At 38.9% G+C, this 24,079-nt stretch overlaps 1 protein-coding gene across 1 annotated transcript in view; it reads left to right on the forward strand.

Annotated features, from left to right (window-relative positions):
* Window positions 1-24,079, forward strand: part of MALRD1 (MAM and LDL receptor class A domain containing 1) — an 800,662-nt gene that overhangs the window by 11,945 nt on the left and 764,638 nt on the right. The window contains 2 exon segments of the mRNA XM_039216734.1: window positions 2,143-2,314; window positions 17,853-18,065. Of these exon segments, the coding sequence (XP_039072665.1) occupies window positions 2,143-2,314; window positions 17,853-18,065 (385 nt within the window).

Here is a 24,079-nt window from a genome sequence, read left to right on the forward strand (position 1 = left end):
CCCTCCCCCTCCCTTTTTTCTTCCTTTGTTTTCTCTCCTCCCCTCCCTGCCTGCTATTCTCTCTTTCTTCTTTCTATATTAACTGTTTAATTTCTCTTTGTATGACTCCTCTAGTAAAATATGAGTATGCTGGGGTACCTGGGTGGCTCAGTTGGTTAAGTGTCCAACTCTCGATTTTGGCTCAGGTCATGATCTTCCAGTCATGAGACTGCAGAGTGGGGCCCACTCTGACAGCTTAGGGCCTGGTTGGGATTCCTTCTCTCCCTCTCTCTCTGCCCCTGCCCTGCTAATGCATGCATGTTCTCTCTCTCTCTCTCTCTCTCAAAATAAAATAGTGAAGAAAACGCCTTTAAAAAGGGGGGATTCTCTCCTTCCCTCTGCTGCTGCTCCTCCCCTGCTCCTACTCTCTCTCTCAAAAAAATATATGAGCACACAAAAACATAAAATTTGTTTGACTTATTTATCATTGTGTCCCTGAAACTTAGAAAAGTGCTTGGCTATCAGTTAGAAATGGGTTGATTGAATTAATGGGTATTTCCAATAAAGCCTCCTTCCTTACCCATCTTTGGAGGGGACTTGAATAATGCTGTTACTGGCAACTAACAGAACTGAGACTGTGTGTGATAATGCTTGTGTGATTCTTGATATTGTGAAGCAGTTTCTTCATCTGTGTTACAACATTAAAAGAGTCCGGTTTATGATAATTCCTCTTGATGGAAACCGTTTCCCCCAAATAGCCAGAGATCTTGACCCTTTTCAATATTGATCGTAACTCAACATCTTTAAATACATTATTTTATTTTTAAACTCCATTAAATAGTGCTAATGCGCTGGGAGGTCCATTGTTTTCTCAAGGTGAATTAACTTATCAGAGGACAGATTTCTGTGCTTAGAAGGTATCAGGAAGACATTCCAGGGGCAGAGTGAGGCGATTTAGGTAACTGGGTGTTGCGAGGGTGGAAAGTGAGGGGAGACATTGCAGTGACACAGGGCTATGTATCTAGGGACAGAATGGAGAAGAGGCCAGCTTCTAAACTCTGAACAGAACCTCCTGGTTAAACCTGATACTTAACACTTGTTCTGTCGCTAGGTCATAACAGAAATGGAAGATGGGGAAGGGGTTTCAGGAGAGAGAGGAGTGAGGAACCACAAAAATTTAACACTTGATGCAACTCAATACCTCTTCCTTCTTCCCTACTTACTCACGGGTTGACATAATCAATGGAATAATTGTTTCTTGGGCCTCTGCCATGTGGAGTGAATGCCCCCAGTCCGGAGACCCAGTGGGAGAGATGGTACTTCCCACATCAGCTTCAGGTTTTCTGGGGAGGAACTCGGGTCAAGAGCACTGGGTTGGCACAGGTCATCTCTTCTACTGGAGAGGAAGAAAGTCAACATCCTGAATGCCCTGAGTGAGAAGTGGGTGAAAAAGTGTAACTGTGTGCTAATAGATATCTTAAAAAGAGAAAGTCTAATATGTGTGGGAAATCTGACCTCTTTTGCACTCTCTTCACTTCTGCACAGTTAGCTCTCTGTAGGGTTATATTTATTTAAGTCAGAAACCAATAACAGACACCCACCCCACTGTGGAGGAAGGCAGTAGAATTCTGCAGTTTGAGAGATCATACAATTTTGATTACTCCAGGGTCTCCGGATGGTTTTTCTTCAACTAGGAATGTGATCATTGCACTATATGCTCAAGTCCTGTGGGAACAAAATCATCAACAAAACATTTTCAAGTCTTAAAGGCAAAAATTTTATGTTTAGTTTGGGGGAAAATGACTGTTACAATATAAAACTATTTCTCTAAGGCGGTTTCATTAGCTAGTTATAACATCTAAACAGTTAAGAGATGATTTCTGGAAAATTCTCTGTGCAAGTCCAGATCCTTGCTGTCCGGTCCCCTTCCGTCTTCTCTGCAAGGTGTTAGAAGACACTTAGTTTCTCGCCAGCTCCCAGCCCTTTATTTATTGGCCCCACAGTCAACCTCTTGTCCTCCATTTTAGTAGCAACTCCTAGGGGACCTGAATCACACATGGTACTGTGACTGGTCTAAGAAGACAAGGTGGTAAGATGAGGTTTTAAACACTTCCGATGCATTTTCATCCCCAAGCTCCCAAGCTGATGCATTTTCTCTCCCAGAGTGGTCAGGACGGCAGGAGCGTGGGGGACAGAAGTGCTAACCCTCTTACCGGTGTGGAAATGAACAAAGATCACCCAAATGAGAACAAACAGAGCCTATTTATTCAGAGCTTGCTACAGGAAGAGAGTCAGCCACTGGCAATCGCAGAGAAACTCAAAGGCGAGTGGAGAGGTAGGGAAGCTGTATGATGAGAAAAAGAAGAAAGGGCTTGAGGTTTGCCTGCTTGGTCGTTGCCGGCATGGGTAGAGGGAGGCCTGCTGTATGATTCGTTTGGGGAGCATACTTGACTTTCTCTGGTTGATCCTGGGTTGGAAGCTGGGACAAAAGAGGAGTGAAGCTGGTGGTCGTGGAGCAAGTCCTGCCCCGTCTGTGTCAGTCACCACAGCAGTTGTGGTTTAGCTTCCTGGGCTGATTCCTGCAGCGGTGGTGGGTCAGGCTCTACTGTCCTCTGTGGCATGGCCACCGTCTCCTTGCTCACTCAGTCACTCGCCAGGGTGGCTCCTGTCGGGGCTGTACCGGCTGCACTTGGCACTCTTGTCCTTTGTGTCCCTTTCCCTACATGCCTTCCCACTGCCCTCCCTGTTGCCCACCCCCCCCCCCCAATTGGATTTTGAAAGGTGGCAAAATGTAAGACCAAAAAGGCAGTAATTCATTGACTTGGGAGAACTTTTTCAGAACACAGGATTTTTAACCCTAGCAAGTGGCCCAGGGGATGGGATGAACTCATAGCTAGGGTGGCCCTTACAAGCCCATAGAAAGTGATGGCCAAAGGCAGGTGGAGTGAAGTGCCCCAGTCCCTCCCTGGTAGAGGATAGTAATGGAGAGAGATGCATTAGAGAGTTACGAGAGGACCCAGAGGACACGTCGCCTGCCAAGACCATGAGGCATGTGCTGCTGAGAAGGACGTGAGCACGTTCAGTAGGAGCCCTCCTCTGTAGGCTGGAGCTTTCGGCAGGAGACGCGGTCACAGAACTGGGCTCATTCTTATCAAAGGGGATGATGAGGCCCTGGAGTAATGGAGACCATTTGTAAGTAAGAGGCCCTGGAGTAATGGTGGCCGGTTCTGACTGCCAGAAGCCTAGAGGCTGCAATTGAGGGTCCAGGATGATTCTCAAGGTCAGAGAGGAAGCCAGGGGGTCTTGACCCACAGTGAGTTGTGAATGTGGTCAGTAGGACTTGGCATCCTAAGGGGAAATGTAGATGGGCAGCCAGTGAGGGTGCTGCTTAACTTCTGCCAACGGAACAAGCAAACATGGACATGCAGAATGTTGAGGGTGGTTGACATTGTACAAATCATGGTCACTTGCTCAGTTCCTCAATTCATGCCAAATTTTTTTTGTCTTCATAGACTTTATTTTTTAGAGCAATTTTAGGTTTACGGAAAATTGCACATTGCACAGAACTATAGAGAGTTCTGAGATACGCTCTCTCCCCTACCCCATAATGTCATGTATCCCACCATTACAGTATTATGTAGAATAATTTCAGCAGTCTGTAAATTCTCTGCTCTCCATCAATTCATTCCTCCCTCCCTCCCTTCCCTGGAACTTTCTGGAACTACTGATCTTTTATTATCTCTACGCTTTTGTCTTTTCCAAAATGTCATAGAGTCAGAATCAAAGAGTGTATAACTTTTAGACTTGCTTCTTTTACTTAGAATAGGCATGTAATTTCCTCCGTGTCTTTACAGGGCTTGATAGCTTATTTCTTCTTATCGCCTAATAATATTCCTTTGTATGTATACTACAACTTGTTTTTCCGTTCAACTATTGAAGGACATCTTGATTATTTTTAGGTTTTGGTTATTATAAAGTGCTCTAAATATTTATGTGAAGGAGCTGTGTGGACAGTTTTCAACTCATTTGGGTAAATACCAAGGAGTGAGATTGTTGTATCATATGGTAAGAGTATGTTTAGTTTTGTAAGAAACTGCCAAACTGTCTTTCAGAGTGACTATACCATTTTGCGTTCCCATCAGCAGGGAATGAGAATTCCTGCTGTTGGGGATTTTAGTCATTTTAATTGGTGTGTAGTATCATACGATTGTTGTAATTTGCATTTCTCTGAACACATATTATGTTGATCATGTTTTCATATGCTTATTTGCCGCCTGTATATCCTCTTAGGTGAGGGTTCTGTTCATGTCTTTTTGCCATTTAAATTTTTTTTCTAGCTTTATGGAAATAAAATTGACATAACATCTTGTAAGTTTGAGGTATAGAATGCGTGGATTTGCTACATTTATATATTGCAAAATGCTTACCACTGTGGCATTAGCTAACCTCTCCATAATGTCACATAGTTTCCACTCATTTTTTTCTGGTAAGAAGATTTACATTCTACTTTCTTAGCAACTTTTAAGTATGTAATATTATTAACTATAATCACTATACTGTACATCAGATCACCAAACTTATTTTTCTTATAACTGGGTATTTGTACTATGTGGCCAATATCTCCCTATTTCTCTTACCCCACAGCCCCTGGCTGCCACCATTCTACTCTGTTTCTATGAGTTTGCCTTTTTTATATCCTACATATAAGTGATACAAAGTATTTGTGTTTCTTTGTTTTATTTCATTTAGCATAATGCCCTTAAAGTCCATCTGTATTGTCGCAAATGACAGGATTGCCTTCTTTTTCATGTCTATAATAATATCCAGGTATTATTTATTTTATTAAAAAATGTTAATGTTTATTTTTTGAGACAGAGAGTGCACACGTGTGCGTGCGCGTGCACACACACACACACACACACACACACTTGTTTGGGGAGGGGCAGAGAGAAAGAGAGGCAAACAATCTGAAGCAGGCTCCAGGCTTTAAGCTATCAGCACAGGGCCCAGCTGTCAGCACAGAACCTGATGTGGGGCTGAAACTCACAACTTCAAGATCATGACCTGAGTCTCAGTCTGATGCTTAACTGACTGAGATCCCAGGCAGCCCCCCTTTATCCATTCATCTGTTGATAGACACTGAGGTTACTTTTATATCTTCGAATTGCGAAAATGCTTAAATGAACATGGGAGAGTAAATATCTCCTCAATTTCTTGTTTTTGTTTCCTTTGGATACATTCCCAGAGGTAGGACTGCTGGATGATATGGTATTTCTATTTTTAATTTTTTTGAGGAAACTCCATACCATTATTTCCACAATGGTTACACCAATTTGCATTCCCACCAACAGTGCACAAGGGTTCTCTGATGAGTAGTGATGTCAAATACTTTTTCATGTACCTGTTGCCATTTGCACATCTTTGGGAAAATGTCTATTCGGTCCTTCTCCCCATTTTTAATTGGATTGTTTGTTTTGCTATTGAATTCTATGAGTTCTTTACATATTTTGAATATTAACGCCTTATCCAGTATATGATTTGCAAATATTTTCTCCCATTTGGTAGGTTGCTGTTTAGTCTGATTGTTGTTTTGCTTTTCAGAAGCTTTTTAATTTGAGGTAGTCCCACTTGTTTAGTTTTGCTTTTCTTCCCTTTGCTTTTAGTATCAAATCCAAAAATATTATTGCCAAGATTGATGACAAGGACCTTACCCCTATGCTTTCTTCTAGAAGTTTACATTTCAAGTGTTGAATCCATTTTCCTTTTGCCCATTTTTGAATTAGATTATTTGTTTTCTCACTATTGAAATTTAGGAGTTCTTAGTTTGGAAAAAAACTCTTTATCAGATATGTGCTTTGCAAATATTTTCTCTCAGTCTGTGGCCTGTCTTTTCATTTTTTTACCAGCATCTTTCAGAGAGAATAAGTTTTAATTTTAATGAAATCATACATATCTGTATTTTTCTCTCTTGCATACTGCTCTAGATGTTGTATATTAAAAGTCATTGCCAGCGGCGGCTGGCTGGCTGGGTTGGTACAGCATGTGACTTTTGATCTTGGGGCTGTGAGTTCGAGTTTTACGTTGGGTATGGAGTTCACTTAAAAGAAAAAAAAGCTCTCATTGCCAAACCTTAGTCATCTAGATTTTCCCCTGTGTTATTTTCTTAAAACTTTATATTTAGGCTTTTAACATTTAGATTTATGACCCATTTTGAGTTAATTTTGTGAAAAATCTAAAGTATATATTAGATTAATATTTAAAAAATATTTTTATATTAATATTTTCCCAACCATTTATTGGAAAGATTATCCTTTCTTTATTCAGTTGCTTTTGCCCTTTTGTCAAAACCAGTTGATTGTATTAATGTGGGTCTATTTCTGGACTCTCTTTTCTGTTCCATTGTTCTTTTTGGATTTATATGTCTATTCTTTCACCAGGTCCACACTGTCTTAATTACTGTAGCTTTATACTATTTTTTAAATGTTTTTTAAAATTTATTTTTGAGAGAGAGAGAGAGAGACCGCATGAGCAGGGGAGGGTCAGAGAGAGAGGGAGACACAGAACCTGAAACAGGCTCCAGGCTCTGAGCTAGCTGTCAGCACAGAGCCTGACACGGGGCTTGAACCCACGAACCATGAGATCATGACCTGAGCCAAAGTCAGATGCCCAACTGACTGAGCCACCCAGGCGCCCCATACTAATTTTTGAAGTCAGGTACTGTCACTCTTCTGACAGCTCTTCTTCCTCAGTATTGTGTTGGCTATTCTGGGTCTTTGTCTTTCCATAGAAACTTTACAGTCACTCTGTGGGTAAAATAACTTGCTCAAATTTTGACTGAGATTGTGTTGAATCTGTGTATCAAGGTGGGAAGGACTGTCAACTTAACATTAAGTTTTTCAATCCATGATCATGGGATATGTCTCTATTTAGGTTTTCTTTTCTTTTTTCATCAGAATTTCATTGGTTTGCTTACAAGATATCTTGTACATATCTTGTTAGATTTAGACTTCTTTCATTTTGGGGGTGCTAATAAAAATAGCTTTTTTTTGTTTTTAATTTCAAATTTTATTTATTTATTTTTATAGTTTTTATTTATTTTTGAGACAGAGAGAGACAGAGCATGAACTGGGGAGGGGCAGAGAGAGAGACACATACACGAATCCAAAACAGGCTCCAGGCTCTGAGCTGCCAGCACGGAACCCGATGCAGGGCTTGAACACACAAACTGCGAAATCATGACCTGAGTGGAAGGTGGACACTTAACTGACTGAGCCATCCAGGCCCCCTTTAATTTCAAATTTTATTGTTCATTCTTGGCATATAGGAAAGCAGTTTTGTATATTAACCTTGTATCCTTCAACCTTGCTGTAATCTTTTAGTTTTGAGGCTTTTTGTGTGATATTTAAAGATATGCTTCATAGAAAACAACATCACCTGGTGAACATGACAGTTTTATTTCTTCCTTCCCAATCTGTCTTTTATTTCATTTTCTTCTCTAACAGCATTACCTAGAACTTCCAGTATGAGGTTGAATAGGAATGGCAAGAAGGGACATCCTTGCTTTGTTTTTAATCTCAAGGAGAAAACATTTAGTTTCTCATCAATGATTGTGATTTTAGTTATAGGTTTTTGGTAAATATTGATTGTCAAGTTGATAATTCTTCTCCATTCTTAGTTTTCTAAGAGTTTTATTGTAAATGGGTGTGAGATTTTGTCCAGTGATTTTTCTGCATCATTTGATATGATTATATGAGTTTTATTCTTCAGACTGTTGATGTGATGGATTAAATTAATTGATTTTGAATATTGAACTAATTTTACATACCTGAAATAAACCTCACTTGGTCATGATATATAATTGTTTCTATATATCGATGGGCTTTATTTGCTAAAAGTTTGTTGAGGATTTTTACATCTATGTTCATGAGAAATATTGGTTTGAAATTTCTTTAAGTGTCTTTGTCTGGTTTTGATATTAGGGTAATGCTGTTGTAATGATGAATTAGGAGGTATTTTGTCTGTTTTTGTTTTCTGGAAGAGTTTGTAGACTATTAGAATTATTTCTTCCTTAACTATTTGGTACAGTTTACCAATGTTATCATCTGGGCCTGATCCTTTCCACTTGGAAGATTATTGGCCAATTGTATTTCCTTATTAAATATAGGCCTGACTTGAGTCAATTTTCCTATCTGGAACTCATTGACTGAAAAAGTGTCCAGGTCCCTGGGATGAATAATTATGCAACACCATGAAAAATATAGGCTGTCATTATTCTCCAAACTCTTCCTCAAAGTTCCCTTGAACATTTCCTTAGGTGTACTTTATATTGGGTGTGTTAATCCAGGTCAAGAAGTAGACTCCAAGACAGAATTGTAATTTTGGAATCTGTGAGTTACTCTTAGAAATGCCTTGTAAATTTTACTCCCTCAGGCCTTGCATATTATTTTGAAACTATCTAAAATCTTCTAATAAATTGCTGCTGCTTAACCCAATGGGACACTTTCTATTGTTTGCTACTGATCCTTAATTGATAATATACTTGTTCACAAGGATGGTTGCCAACTGTAGTTTCTAAAAGAAACTTCATCTAGAGGGTATCTGACCTGATTGGGGTTGAAAGCAGTGAAAATCCTGTTAGTGTTAAAGGACTTGACACAGTATTTTGTGGCAAAGAATGAGTGGTCCAATTTCGTCTGTGTCAATATGGACCGAGGGACATATTGAAGGCGATCAGGTTTCTTTAGCAGATCAGGTTGCTGCTATGAAAACCATTATGGTTGAGAATGAACAAGTCAAGAATTTAGTATTGGGTGGGTACAATTCTTAAAAAAAAGAAAAAAGCTTAGACCTGGTCAGAGGACCAGGAAACTTTACGGTTACCTAAAATAACCTTTGTTGATATTGTTGGTGTTGTTGTAGACTGAGTTAGTTTTTGCAATTTGTTGATTTAAAAGGTAGCTTGAATTGAGAGACTCCTTAAGACTCTTATGGAAAAGCTAGGGCATTGTTCATGAGAGTGTGGGATCCTAAGAACCGGAATGGAGAATTGGGGAGCATCTGAATGACTGTAAGTACCTCTACGGCCTGATACCCCCCACTCCCAGCTTCCCTTGATAAATAAAGTAGCCCTTTGTCCTCTTATAAGTCAGGTTCTACCTTGTCTGGAGATATGCCATTACCTCATTTGGGGATCACCTCACATGTGCATGCATGTTTTCCCCACATCTCGTTCTCGCCATCCTCACTGGTCTCCAAACTATAAGCAGATCTGTGAAGGGCAAACTAACACACAAAAAGGATTTCGATTATTTGCTAACTCATATCAGTAGAAAATGGGAACTATGTGTGTGGAAATAAAGAACCTCGTTCAGGTAAGTACTTTGAATTGGGTTGAAGATTTCTTCATTTTTGATCATTTAGAGTAAGTTGTAATTAGTTGCTCAGTTCAACTGACTAGGACCTAGACCTTATGGAGGTTTACAATAAATGAATTAGAGATGCTAATAGTGAAGAGGCAGGAAATCAAGACATAGGAAGATAGATTGGAGTGGATTGTCTGGTAACCAATACCAAATGGTAACCAATAGAATTTTTGGTGTAGTGTGTTTATTCTTCTCCTATTCCATATAAACTGACATGGAAGACCATGTGTAAGAAAACATTTGTTGAGTAGACTGTCAGAATTCTTATGAAATGCTGTAATGGCTGACGTATTCAGATCTCACATGAAGTGGAGATTATGGTATTTCAAAGTGATGCTGGCCAGTAACACAATGTAATCGTTAGAGGCAAGGTTAGCATGGTTACTACAATGTTATCATAATAGTCAGCAAAGCCAGGTACTCAATTACAGGACCTTTGTTGGTGGCTAATGGAATTTGGGATCCATAGCAATAAAAGAGGTGGACCACTTATGAAAATCCTACATGACTTGATATAAAAACAACAACCAAAATTTCTTCTGGGTCTGGTGCCTGTGCTATTTGATGGTAATGGCTCACTGGAAAATGGGAAATACTCCAGTGGTGTTTCTAAGCTGGTATTAATTCCTGGATACCTAGAAAATCACCATGGTTCTATTGGTCATTAGGTGATGAATGGAATTTAGGTCCAAATCCGCTTCTCAGTGGCTCATGTATTCTATAAAACCATGCTGTGGTTGTTTTTCTACTGGCTCAATGAGTAGTTGGAGTAGATGTACTTAGTATTTGCTAGGATTGGTGTTTGGTCATTAAACAGTTTCTGCCTGGAACATATTAAAATTCTAGACTCCTGGAAGAAAAGCAGGTGGTTAGCATAAACTATATTTTTGTTTGTACAGACAGCTTAGCCATAGTGAACTCCTCTTAATCAGTTAGAATGGTGAGAGCTGGTAATTCTCAGATGCCAGCCAAGGCCAACAATTAAAAGTATGCCTTTCAAAGAAGGATATTAGCTGGTCCTTCTATGTTAACTCTTTCTTTATAGGTAGGAATAAATAAAGTGAAACCCTGCCTCTGGGGGAATTGCAGAGATTGGTACCACCTTGAGCACTAATTCCTCTCAATTAATTTGACCTGCCTTTGTGTCCTTTGCTGAAGTGTCTGAACAGGTGACTGGGTCTTAGAAAGTAGTAGATGATCATCAAAAGTATAGCCAAATCATGATTTTGATAACAGTGCTCTTCAAATGTAGTTTCTTCCCTGAAGCAAGCCTGCAAAGCCTTTGGGTAGCTGTCTATGTAGAAAATGTATGGATTTGTTCTATTCCAATAAGTAGAGAACTGTAGAAAAATTTTGTTCCCAGTTAAGAGGGACAGCAATATGCCTTCACTGTGGTACTACGGAGCGTGATCCACTCACTCACTCTGAGTCATATACGGTCTGTAGATGCCCAGATTGTCTCACCATTGTAAGGGACATCATGTGTATCCACTGTAGACATGGCAGTAATTTGACAGAATTTGATAAACACAGGTTGGCACCTTTTGAAAATACTTTGGAAAAGTTCATGTAGGATAGAGGTTGGGTAATAAACCCCATAGATATTCAGAGTTCTAGCACATTCATGAAATTACTTGGAATAAAGAAAGATAACTCTCAGAATGAGAGAAAATTTGCCTCATCTTGCATCTTCCACCTCTAAGAAAGATATGGGAAACTCTGTTGGCTTATTTGAGTTTCGGATATAAGCGATGTATAAAACAAAACATAAGTCTTTGTGGCACCTAATACAAGGCAAAGTTCTTGAATCAAGAGTCTGTGAACATTTAGTCCGCTTGATAAGAGTATGTCCCACTCTGTCAGAGAAACACATTATAGGTTCCTGTCATTTTGGAGTAAAGCCATCACAGGGGTATCTTCTCCTCAAGAAGTAGCTATTGGGCGCAGATTGAGACTAAATTCCTGACCAAGTGGCAGCAATGACCCTGCAACTTGAGCCACTTGAAATAAATGGAATGTGATATAATTTGAGTGTGCCAAGTAGCAATCCATCGTTCCTGGAAGCAGTATATATAAGACAGAATTGAGTAGGGGCTGCAGTCTCAGATAAATGCCACAGGCAGATGGCCCACACTCCCAGGGTGTCTGTTCACAGCACCGTGTCATTTAGATAGGTTAAAAAAATTTTTTTTAATGTTTATTTATTTTTGAGAGAGAGAGAGATAGAATGTGAGCAGGGGAGGGGCAGAGAAAGAGGGAGACACAGAATCAGAAGCAGGCTCCAGGCCCTGAGCTCTCGCACAGAGCCAGATGTGGGGCTCGAACTCATAAACCGCAAGATCATGGTCTGGAACCAAAGTCAGATGCTTAACCGGCTAAGCCACCCAGGCATCCCTAGATAGGTATTTTTTAAATGAGCACCTTTATTTTTTAAAATTTGTTTCAAATTTCTGATTTCTCACTAAATGTCATTGGCACCAGAGAAAGTCATCTTGGTAACACTGAGTCATTGAAATAGATTGAAATGAGTTTTATAGGACTAGTATTTCATTTCCATGTATTCATGTTGGATGCAGAGTTTAGCATATATTCACTTTAGGGTGTGTTGGAGACAAAGTCCCTCAGTTTTCAGTCATTTCAAAATTATTTTATCCCCTATCTTGAATAAACATTTAGGCCACTCCTAACTCTAAGTTCCATTGTGATTTTTTCTTATCACTTTAAAACCATCATTCCATTATCTTACATTTGTTACAGATGACACAGTCTTATTGGCTTGTATTGTTGCTATTGAAAGTTATCTGCCAGTCTCTGGAGCACCTGGGTGGCTCAGTTGGTTAAGTGTCTGACTTCAGCTCAGGTCATAATTTCACAGTCTGTGAGTTCAAGCCCTGTGTCAGGCTCTGTGCTGATAGCTCAGAGCCTGGAGCCCACTTCAGATTCTGTCTTCCTCTCTCTCTGCCCCTCCCCTACTCACATTCTGTCTCTCAAAAATGAATAAATGTTAAAAAATTTAAAGCATAGTATAAATAGGAAATATATATATGGTATATGTATTCATTATTTTCTTTTGGAATGGTTGCATTTCTCCTGGTCGCTTTTGCAAACTCATACCTGGTCTTTTCTTCCCTCTACTTTTAAAATTTCATCTTGTATATATTTCATACATAATTTTTAAATTTATTATGCTATAATGCCAATGTATGAAATATTTGGGTATCTAATTGCGCCCTTGTTCATTTGATTATTTGTGCTAGCTCTGAGTCATAAGAGATGTGTTTGTCATTTGCCAGTTGATTTTTCACCGTAAGCCCTCATTTGGAGGATCATAATTTATGGGAATTCTGACATGCCTTACGAAGGTGCCAGGAATTTTTTTTTCCTCTCTGATTCTTCCTCTGGCTTTATGCAAACATGTCAGTTCTAGTTTCTTATCTTATGCAAATCTAAATTCTTTTATTACCCTTCTGAGTTCCACTTTCACAACAGGGGTTCTGGGTTGCTTTTATCTGTAATACAGCTTCAGTCTTTCCTCACTGTTCTTGCATCTTCTGTCATCTCCCAGGGATTACTTTGCATTAATTTTGGAATTGTTCTGAAAATATCATTGAGGATGGTCGTTCAGGAATAAACTGTCTATTGTTTTGGCTTCATCTCCTCCCATCTCCCTTTTAATTCTTGGGATATGCTTTACACTCTACAGCCTCGGGACTCAGCTATATATTTAAAGGCATTTTATATTCCACAGCTAAAATTTTTATAGTTTGAAAGTTGGCTTATATATTTTTACAGAAACTATAACCCACTGCTTTTGCCAAAACTAGAAGCAGCACGTGTACAGTTTTCGTAAATGTCTTATATCTCCATTCCCAGCTTGTATATTATTTTAAGTCTGGACACTGTTTTATTCTTACTGTACCCCATTCCCAGGGTCTAGTATAAATAGGTGCTCAGTCTTAAAAGAAATAAGGTAAAACTGTGTCTACTTGAAAATGAGTTCGCTGTGTCACTTTTGAATAATTTGCTGTTTGAACGTCTCAGAGGTTTTTAAATGCCTCGTGAAAACTGTTGGCCATATAATTCAATTAAAATTGTATGGTCATTTTTTGTCTATCTTGCATTATAACCAAGCTCCATCATTTAATACTCATGTGATCTTGGACAACTGAGTAACACTTTTAAAGCAGAAGTCGAGAACAGCACAAGAGGGTGCTTTGGACATAATGAGACAATATGTATGAAGCACCTTGCTCAGTGATAGAACTTTGGGATCCCCAGGGCGTTTATCCCCATATCATAAAAACAGGAAAGGAGAACCCTGCTACCAGTATCTATTTATCCCTTATTCTTTTTGGTGCATGTCGAGAAAAAGTGCGAAGGAAATCTCAATTGAAAATAATTGGATTTTTGGCAACAAAATATAAATTTGCCTTATAAAATATTATGCTACTGGATTATTCTGATTTACTTTGGATGATTCCAGTTCATTTCTTGTCTAAATGATGAATGCCACTTGAAACACTATAGGCTAGTGTTATTTTTAGTAGGCAGTAACAGTTAATGAAGGAGTTTCCCAGCTGAAATGAGGCAATAGACAGCTGTGACAGCAACAAAATATGTGAATTCTTTTTTCTAAATGGAAAATAATGAACATATACAATGTCACAGGACCTGAATTCAGAATCAGGATATAAAATGGAGATGTTTCTGGGCTTGCATGTCTCTTTACACTCTCTCTTTCCTTCCCTCTTCCCCTCTTATCTTCCTTCTCTTTCTCCTTTATTCCTTTTTCACACTCTCCCTTTTTCCCTCCCTTCCTTCCCGCCCTCCTTTCCTCCCTTCTCCCCTCCCCCTCCCTTCTTTTTTCCTTCTTTCCTTCCTTCTAGAGGGAACCTGAAATGAGCTTGATATTTACTTATTTAGTGCAGGGAGGGGGGTGGAGCACATTGCTAATGTAACACATAATTGCAATTTCAAAATCTGAAAGGCTTCTTAAAATTGCACAAGCTTCATAAATTGACTGCTTTTTTACAATGCAACTATTACAATACTATTGATTATATTCCCTATGCTGCACTTTTGATCCCCAAACACCAGTATGCTGTACTGGTGTTTTAAAGTTTCACATCTTCATTGCATTTATTTGTATGTGCCTAGCAAAATTAAAATGATTGTAAAGCTCTCATTAATTCCATTCAGTTAGCAATTACTTATTGAGCTTCTACTATCTGCTGGGAACTGTGCTAGTCACTGGGGATACATACACTAGTGAGAAAGTCACCATCCTGCTTTATTCTCACAGAATAGTGGAGGCATCGCTGAAGTAAACATACAGTGGCCATTCCAGAGCCATAGGCCTGGAACAGCAGCCTATGAGAGAGTCCAGGAGTGACACTTAGCTCAGCCTTGGAGAATCAGCCAAGATTTAGAGAAAGTCCCTGAAGCTGAAAAATAAGGGAATGTTAGTATTAATTTTCTTTCTGGTGAATGGAGTGGGGAAGAGATCTCAGATCTGGCATCAAGAGATGGCATGTTCAGAAAACTGCTAGCACCGTAATTCAGTAATGCTGTTTTTTTCTTTTAATTTTTTTTATTTTAGAGAAAGAGCACACAGTCGGGGAGAGGGGCAGGCTCCATGCTTAGCAAGGAACCCAACACGGGGCTCTATCCCGTGACACTGGGATCAAGACCTGAGCTGAAATAAAGAGTCAGACGCCCAACCAACTGACTGAGCCACCCAAGTGCCCCCATAATTCAGTAATCTAGTGAGTGAGCATAAGGTAGCGCTCCACAATGAACCTGGAAAGACTAGCTGTGTTTGTAAGTCATGCTAAGGAATATGACATTGATACTGATTTCAGAGGAAGATAATGTAGGAATATCTTTGTGCTTTAAAATGATGATTCTGACTGAGGGACAGAAAATGAGTGTGGGTAGCAGCGACATTTGGTTCGTGGTGTTGCTGACTTGAGAATTGATTGAGCCTTTAACTGAAATACAGAGGGCAGAAGACTTGATGATTCATAGGTAGAGTGGACGAGAGTGGTCCTGGAGCAATGTATAAGTCCCTGGCTTGGGACGGAAGAAGGTACTGTTCATTGAAATATAGAAGATGGGTATTATCTAGTTGAGTAGGTTGGGGAATGAAGAAGAGTTTACTTTTGGATTCTTGGGTTGCCTGGCTATATGGTATGTGTGTGTGGGGGGTGGGGTGGGGCTTGCACTTGCGTGCTCCCTCAGAAAGAAGACTTACAGTATATGGGACTCCTAGGTGGCTCAGTCTGTTGAGCATCAGACTCTTGACTTGAGCTCAGGTCATGATCTTAGGTTGAGATCAGGCTTGGTGCTGACAGCTCGAAGCATGCTTGAGATTTAATCTCTCTCTCTGCCCCTCACCCTGCTCGAGTGTGGGTGTGTGCACTCTCTCTGTCTCTCACTCTCCCTCTCTCAAATAAAAAAAAAGGAAAAGAAAAAGAAAGAAAGAGGTGCCGAGGTGGCTCAGTCAGTTAAACCTCTGACTTGAGCTCAGGTCATAATCTTATGGTTTGTGAGTTTGAGCCTTGCCTTGGGCTCTGTGCAGACAGCTCAGATCCTGGAGCCTGCTTTGGATTCTTTGTCTCCCTCTCTCTCTGCCCCTCCCCCACTCACCCCTGTCTGTCTGTCTGTCTGTCTCTCTGTCTCTCTCTCTGAAAACATAAATAAACATTAAAACATTTTTAAAAAGAAAACTTAGAGTATAGATTTGAGGAGCATATCATATCAGCACTTCAGGTATAGATTTGAGACAATATGTAGATAATACTCAGAATCACTAGAGTAAAGGAAAAAGCCTAGAAAAAAAATATAATCTGAGCAAAGAGAAAGACTGACATGGAACTCTGAGGATAATCAACATTTAAGGGACACACAAAAGAGAGAAGTAGGTTAGGTATTAATTCATATTCATGTATAAAGTGAAGTAAGGAGAAGTATCTCTGAAATCAGGATACAGCACGGAGCAATGAAATGCCAGACCACACGGAGTGTTCAACGATAGGGCGAAATTATGGATTGTCCTTCCAGAAGCCGGGATGCCCACACTTTAGACCTTTGTATGTATAGTGGGTCTTTTTTCTAGAGTGTGGAGAAACTCTTACTTTCCCAACATTAAAAAAATTTTTTAATGTTTTATTTATTTCTGAGAGAGACAGCATGAGCAGGGGAGGGTCAGAGAGATAAGGAGACACAGAATCCGAAACAGGCTCCAGGCTCTGAGCTGTCAGCACAGAGCCTGACGCGGGGCTGAAACCCACGAACCAAGAGATCATGACCTGAGCCGAAGTCGGACGCTCAACTGACTGAGCCACCCAGGCACCCCAGTTTTCCCAACATTTTTATTCAATGGGCAGTTGCATCCCTGCCCTTGATCTGTGGTCCTCTTCACTCTACATTCCCCATTTGCTTCTTATACACTCACGGAGTATCTTTGTTTCTTGCGGCTATATTGCAGAAATGAAAAGAAAGTCGTTGAAAAAGAGCTTCAGTATGCCTTTAAGAAATCAAATATAAAGGGGTATTTTGAATATTCAACGTCATATAATTTCTATGATTATTCAGCTTCAGAGAATTTTATTATGAATTCATCAGTGTGTCCCGAACTTCAGTATACTGTTCATTGGGAATATGCATTCTGCAATCATGTTCAGTTGTGCAGCAAATTAACATGAGTTGACGAGAAGATCAGTGTGCTAGAGAACAAAGAACATTGCCCTTGGCAGTCGGAAACTTGACTTCTAGTTTCTAACACCAAATTACTATATTTCTTCATAAATACCCTTAACTTCTTTGGGCACCCAAGTTATGTGATACCTAAAACAATGACCTCCAATGGTCCTCCAGCTTATAAAATCCTATGTTTCTCAATTTATCCAAACAAACCCATGAAGGGTTTCTACCTAATAGCCAAGGATATGCATTTCATGCTCATGGAGAGAATCCAATAATTGGGCCTGAAATATTTTTATAAGTGTTAGTGACTGCAGTAATGTTCTAAATTACATGAATGCAATTAAGGACGCATAGGAATGAATATATAACATTGCTGTGGGCCTTAGAACTTTATTGTAGCTCCTCCCCCCACCCCCCACGTACAGGCCTGCCCTTTGTTTCTTAAAGTTTTCTTTCAGGAGATATAGCATGGTCATAAAGGCTGACATTGTTTAAATAGGACATACACAGGGCAATAAATATCCATGTTGAGCTAGATACAGAAATGGTGCAATTGCTCAAGTTAAATATTTTCTAAAGACACTCCTCCGAAAGAGCAATGAACTGCTTTGGGAGTCGTTTGTGAGGGTTGCAGGTAGTTACCAATAGTATCCACTCATAAGAGGCAAATCTGGAAAAGAAGGAGTAAAGAGAAACGATGCTTCTGATTATGGATTCACCCATCACAGCTGCCTGATCTCCCAGAGGTCTATCACAGGTTGCTCTTCAGCGTGGCCGAAATGTTAGCATTCCCAAGGAAGGCAGCCTTTTGTTTCCTTTGGATTTCTTGTGTTTTCAGCTCTACAGGGGTTCCGCAAGGAACCGAAGCCTTTCAGTGTGGCAACGGGTTGTCCTTGCCTCCTGACAACGTGTGTGACTTCACAGATCAGTGTGGGGACAAGAGCGATGAACAGCAATGTAAGTGCCATTCTTCTCCTTTCTCCAGTTTCAGATCCCAACCTTCAGACCAGGGGCTGATGATGGGCAGCGCAGGGAGATTCAGCTAGATCCCTGGCCTGTACGGACTTCATTGATACGCCTTTAGTGCACATCAGAAACCAAAATATACTTTTTAATAAAGAGATGGTTCATGTATCACAATGACTTTACTTAAACAATCAAATTGCTAAGATTCTAGCTGGAGGGAATGTATTTTAAACCAGTTTTTACAGATTATGAAGAAAGAGCGATAAGCAGTAATAGAACTTTTAATGCATTAGGGAAGCAAAATTGAAAAGAAGCTCAATCCTGAAGGTAAAAAATGCTGTGATGAAAATGATGACTTTAAACTTAGGTTCAACATGGAAATGTTCAAAATGAATTTTAGGTGGGATGAGTAGATTTGATTTTTGCTGATAGGACACTGTCTCCAAGTGAGTTGGTACCGAATGCACACATCACACAACACTGGTTTGTACCCCTTTGATTCTGGGGCACAGGAAACAGCACCAGCTTGAGGGCGCAGGACTTAGACTTGGATCCTGCATAAACTAGGTGCTAATTGTGTGATCTCGTACCTCCATCTCATTACAAATGGTTGTCAAGGAAGATAAATTGACTCCCAGCACTGGGAAAATGCTCCACTGCTTACTGGTGTCATATGCAAAAGGAACCAAGGGCATAAACCAAATTTTCATAAAGTTAAATGGGTTCATTGTTGGTTTGTACTATTGGGTCAGTTATCTGGAGGCACTAATTCTAGTATTTTAGAGCACCTTACTTCCGCTTATTTTCCACTTTTTATTCAGATGCTATGTGAATTCTTGTTTACAGAATTATTCATTTTATTCTGCTAATAAAACATGTTTCTATATATTCAGCTTTGCTATTGTTGGCTCCCTACTTACATATTCAGTTGTTATTTTCTTAGAACAAGAGCAGTGAATACTAAAAGATTTCTTCTCTGCAGAGTAAAATGATCAACTGATTCGCCTCCGTAGTTCAGGACAGCAATTGTGCTGTTAGTAACTGTTAAATACAAAATAAAGGCAAAGACAGGGATTCATTTATATTTGTCCAGTTTGCCCAGAGAGGCTGCATGTTGGTGTGCTGCCCTTTCTCTGACCCATCTAGGGAAAGCCCTCACTACTCTTTGGTGATCAACAAAGAGGAACCACTCGGCTGGTTTGACAGGAAGTGCAAAGTCCCTTCCATTATTAATCTCTCCTAAGCTTCCTTTAGCACGCTTGCTGAGATACCATGCACAGGCCTGCTGCAGGAAAGGTTAATGTGAAAGAAGGAGGAAGCAGGAGAGTGCGGAAGGTCTTGGCTGCATGAAAAATTCTAATAACTCGAGACTGTGGAAGAAAACGAGGGACCAGATCTGTCCAATAAACAGATTTCATTTTCAGTGTTCCATTAGGAGATCACCTTTTGGCTTTTTCGCTTTTCATTTTTATTTCTGAGAAGGTTCCACTTTGGTATTTTATTTCAAATGTGGACCACAACCCGGAGATAAAATCGAGAATCACTTTGAAGTCTGAGTTTCTTCTGTAACACCACAGTAGGGGGAAAGACTGTGAAGGAATAATGATGGCCAAGCAATTTTTTTCCCTAAAAATTTGTGATGCTAAACTTAGGGATGAGATTAAAAAAAAAAAAAAGCTAATTTTTTAATAATGTTGAAACAGTCACTTTTAGAAAAAAAAGTCAGTCTGTGCCCCTTTTTAGCATCCAAATGGTATGACTTTTAAAGAAATAGATTACTATGTTGACTTTCCTTAATGAAATTGGGATAGTTGAATTTCAGATGCAACGTACCCTATTAATAGGTTTTTGAGAATTTTCTTATTTTATATGATGGGCCTCTTTTTTCCAGAGCACTTGAGCCTGTTGTTTTAACTCAGAATTTTTTTTAAGAGATGAGGTTTATTTAGAAAGACTGAATCCTCACAAGGAAATAAATTCTATTTATATATGATATTGAGCACTTAATATATAGTGATCAAGAAAAATAAATTTTAGGTATAGCCACTGTTTGGTTCTAATGTTGACAGAATTCTTCTTCATTGTAATTTATTGACATCCTCAGTCAGGGAAATAAAGGTCATAGTACTGGGTATCTTGTTTCATTTTTTAAAACATATTAAAATTTATTTATTTATTTTGAAAGGTAGAGAAAGAGAAAGAGAGTCCTAGGGAGGGGCAGAGAGGGAGAGGGAGAGGGAATCTCAAGTGGGCTCTGCACTGTCAGTGGGACTCGACCTCAAAGACAAAACCACGCAATCATGCCCTGAGCCAAAACCAAGAGTCAGACACTTAACTGAGTGAGCCACCCAGGTGGCCCCTGGGTATTTTGTTTTAAAATCATGTTTCAAGTGTTGCAGTCATTGCTTCCTTGCTGATCCCCATTGCCCGTTCTCATTCTCTTTGATTTCTATTTGTTTATTTTAATATCAGAATCATATCAAGTATGGAGAGAGTATGGCTTCTCTCCTAGCAAAGACTCAAAATTATTTGAGTACAGAGGCTTTACTCTGTTTCATTTTTACTTAGCAATAAAGATAGCAGTCTTGCTTATATTGCTACCATTCAGATCCACATCCACTAGAAGATTATAAACTACTGTTGATTCATTGTGTAGATATATCTCTTTCAATGGATCCTCACAACAAAAGTGTTGTCAGAAAGTATTCTTAGGTAATTACTTTTGCATACCTGAAGTTAGTATTAAAATTCACCATTATATATTCACTTTCAGAGGTAAATTAACTGTGGCTCAGAAAAAATATATTCAGTTAATCTGACATTTTTCTCTCCTGCCTACATGTCATGCTTAAGAACTTCCCATGTGGCCTAGTGTTTTTATTTTTATTTTTTATAAGGAATAGGTACCTATTTTTATACTTTGATTTGATGGAATACATCATAAAGTTTTGAGGATTTACTTTATTTCTTTTGCAAACTTTTTGGATTTAGGAACAAGATTTTTTAAAAAGGTATTTACTTTATATAAATCTAATTTTTGTATGTTAAATATGTAAAAATTACCTGAGAGGTGCATTCTCAAAATCTGAGAAGGGACAGCGTTTAATCAGATGATGTTAAGTAGAAACATTGCTTCCTCAATAGTATGACATGTCAACTACTTGAAAAAAGTATTTGGTTCATTGAAATACTTGAAGTTAAAGCATTAAATAGAGTGAACTGTGAGATTTCATGCACAATGGTTAGGTTACTACTACGTTGTATGCAAAATGTTTGATGCTTATTTTCATGAAACAACTAAAAATCCTAAGCACAATGTCTTAGCTTGAGCTACTATAACAAATACCATAAACTGGGTGGCCTAAACAAAAAGAACATTTAATTCTTATAGTTCTAGAGGCTGAGAAGTCTAAGATCAAAGGCTGGCAGATTTGGTGTCTGAAGAGGGCTCTCTTCCTGGTTTGCAGAGAGCCGTTTTTTCACTGTGTTCTTACTTGGTGGAGAGCAAGAGAACTTTGGCATCTCTTCCTTTTCTATAAAGGCACTAATCCCATTAGGAAGGCCCCATAGTCAGGATGAAGTCATCTCCTAAAGGCTCCACCTCCAAATACCATAACACTGAGGATTAGGGGCCCAGCATATGGATTTTGTACTTTGTTTATTTTGAGAGAGAGAAACAAAGAATGTGAGTGGGGTGGGGGAGGGGGAGGCAGAGAGAGGAGAGAGAGTTACGAGCAGGCTCTGAGCTTTGAGCACAGAGCCCTACACAGGGCTCGATCTCAGGGATAGCAAGATCATGGCCTGAGCTGAAATGAACCAGATGCTTATCTGACTGAGCCACCCAGATGCCCCTCAACATATCAATTTTGAAGGGATACCAATGTAAAGTCCATAGCACAACAAAATTACATATGTGATAAATCTAATAATAAATCCATAGATCCTAGCTGAAAAAATTATTAAAAAATGACTGACAAATGGGAGAAAGACTCATAAGATTGTTGGTTATTGTGGTGCTTCAACAGTATAAATAGATACATTTTCAGGTTTATGAAATCAATCTAGTTAAATTCTAATACAGAGTATAATCAGGATAAATTTTGGAATCCGATTAAAGGGACTTGCAAGGTCACCCAAAAAAATGAGTGACAGTAGCTGGAAAGGGGGATGAGAATTTGATTAGTAACAAGGAATAACTTTTATTAGTAGATTTCTAAGAAGTATCATGTAAACCACTCCAACATTGTGAAAGTTTACAATTAGAAAAGAATCTGATTACTAGAAATATTAATATTTCTGTGTATAAGAAATATGAAGAAATATGCTGTCCCTAATGTATTTAAAAATAATGGTGGCATTCCAACTCAGTTTATAGTACTTCCTATAAGCCAAGCACTGTAAAAAATTTCCATAGAGTATCTCATTTAATCTTCACCAGACATAAAAATAGTAGGAGCTATTATTGGTCCCAATTTATAGCTTCATAAAATGAGGCTCAGATTAAGTAAACTAAAATGCTAAAGTACACACAGAATTATTCAGTGGTGGGACTGGAATTCACAACCAATTCTGTCTGATTCTAGAACCCTTAATTCTAACTACCACACAACACTGACTGTATTTTTATGTGCAACAAATGAAGATAAAGCAATTTCGTGGAATAAATTTCTTATTTACTCCATGTATCAAAATTTCCAAAAGGTAAAGTGTCAAGTGTAATAAGTAAAGCCATAGTCTTTATTGTTCTTGATGGTCTGTTTTGAAGTCAGGAAAAGTTTCTCTTTTGCTTTGAGGTATAATAAATCCTCAAAATGTATTTGTTGAATATTGATATTGAATAAATATTTGTATGAGGAAGGACTTCATGAAAATAAGAAAGTACAAAAATCAGTAACTTAGAATATGTAAAATAACAATTTCAGTGTATCAAAAACATTGTAAATAAAATGAAAGGGGAACAATGTTTTCAATGTATTTGACAAATCGTTCTCTTCTAGGTAAATATATCAAATGAAAGATGCATTCTCTCATAGAAATATGGGTAAGAGACCTGAAAAAGCAACTTCTTTTTTTTTTTTAATGTTTTATTTATTTCCAGGAGAGAGAGAGACAGTGTGAACAGGGGAGGGTCAGAGAGAGAGGGAGTCACAGACTGAAACAGGCTCCAGGCTCTGAGCTGGCAGTCAGCACAGAGCCCGACGTGGGACCTGAACCCACGAACCGTGAGATCATGACCTAAGAGAAAGTTGGACGCTTAACCGACTAAGCCACCCAGGCGCCCCCTGAAAAGGCAACTTCTAAAACTTCAAGAAAGGGAAACAACCACCTATGATCAACATCACTGTCAATCATATGTCACAGTCTCAATATTTTAAAAAACTAAATACATGTAAATTACAAAAAGAAATGTCCATGGTTTGAAGGGTATTAGAATATGAGCATTTTTATATACTGTAGTCAGGGGTGTTATAAACTCTTACATTTTTGATAGTGTCTTTGAAATATGAATAAGATATTTAAAGTGTTCATACTCTTGACTAGTAATTTCACTTATAGGACTTCATTCTAAGAAAGCATTTAGAAGGAGTTCATGTCAAAGGTGTAATCACAACATTATTTAAGATGATAGGTGGGGCACCTGGATGACTCAGTGGTTGATCATTTGACTTTGGCTGAGGTCATGATAACATGGTTTGTGGGTTCGAGCCCCATGTTGGGCTTTGTGCTAGCAGCAAGGAGCCTGCTTCAGATTCTCTGGGTCTTTGACTCTCTGCCCCCTCCTTCTTTCGCTCTCTCTCTCTCACTCTCTCAAAAATAAACATACATTAAAAAAAAAGATGGTGGCAATTGGAAATAATGTAATTTCATAATATTAGGTTAATGCTTAAATAAGTTATAATACATCTGTACTATGGACATTTGTGCCACCATCTGTCAATTTTCGATGCTATTTGAAAATGGGGAAAAGCTCATGATACATTGTCAAAGGAAAAATCACAATTACT

This window comes from Hyaena hyaena, unplaced genomic scaffold (assembly GCF_003009895.1).
Source record: "Hyaena hyaena isolate Hyena2069 unplaced genomic scaffold, ASM300989v1 scaffold_656, whole genome shotgun sequence".
NCBI lineage: Eukaryota > Metazoa > Chordata > Mammalia > Carnivora > Hyaenidae > Hyaena > Hyaena hyaena.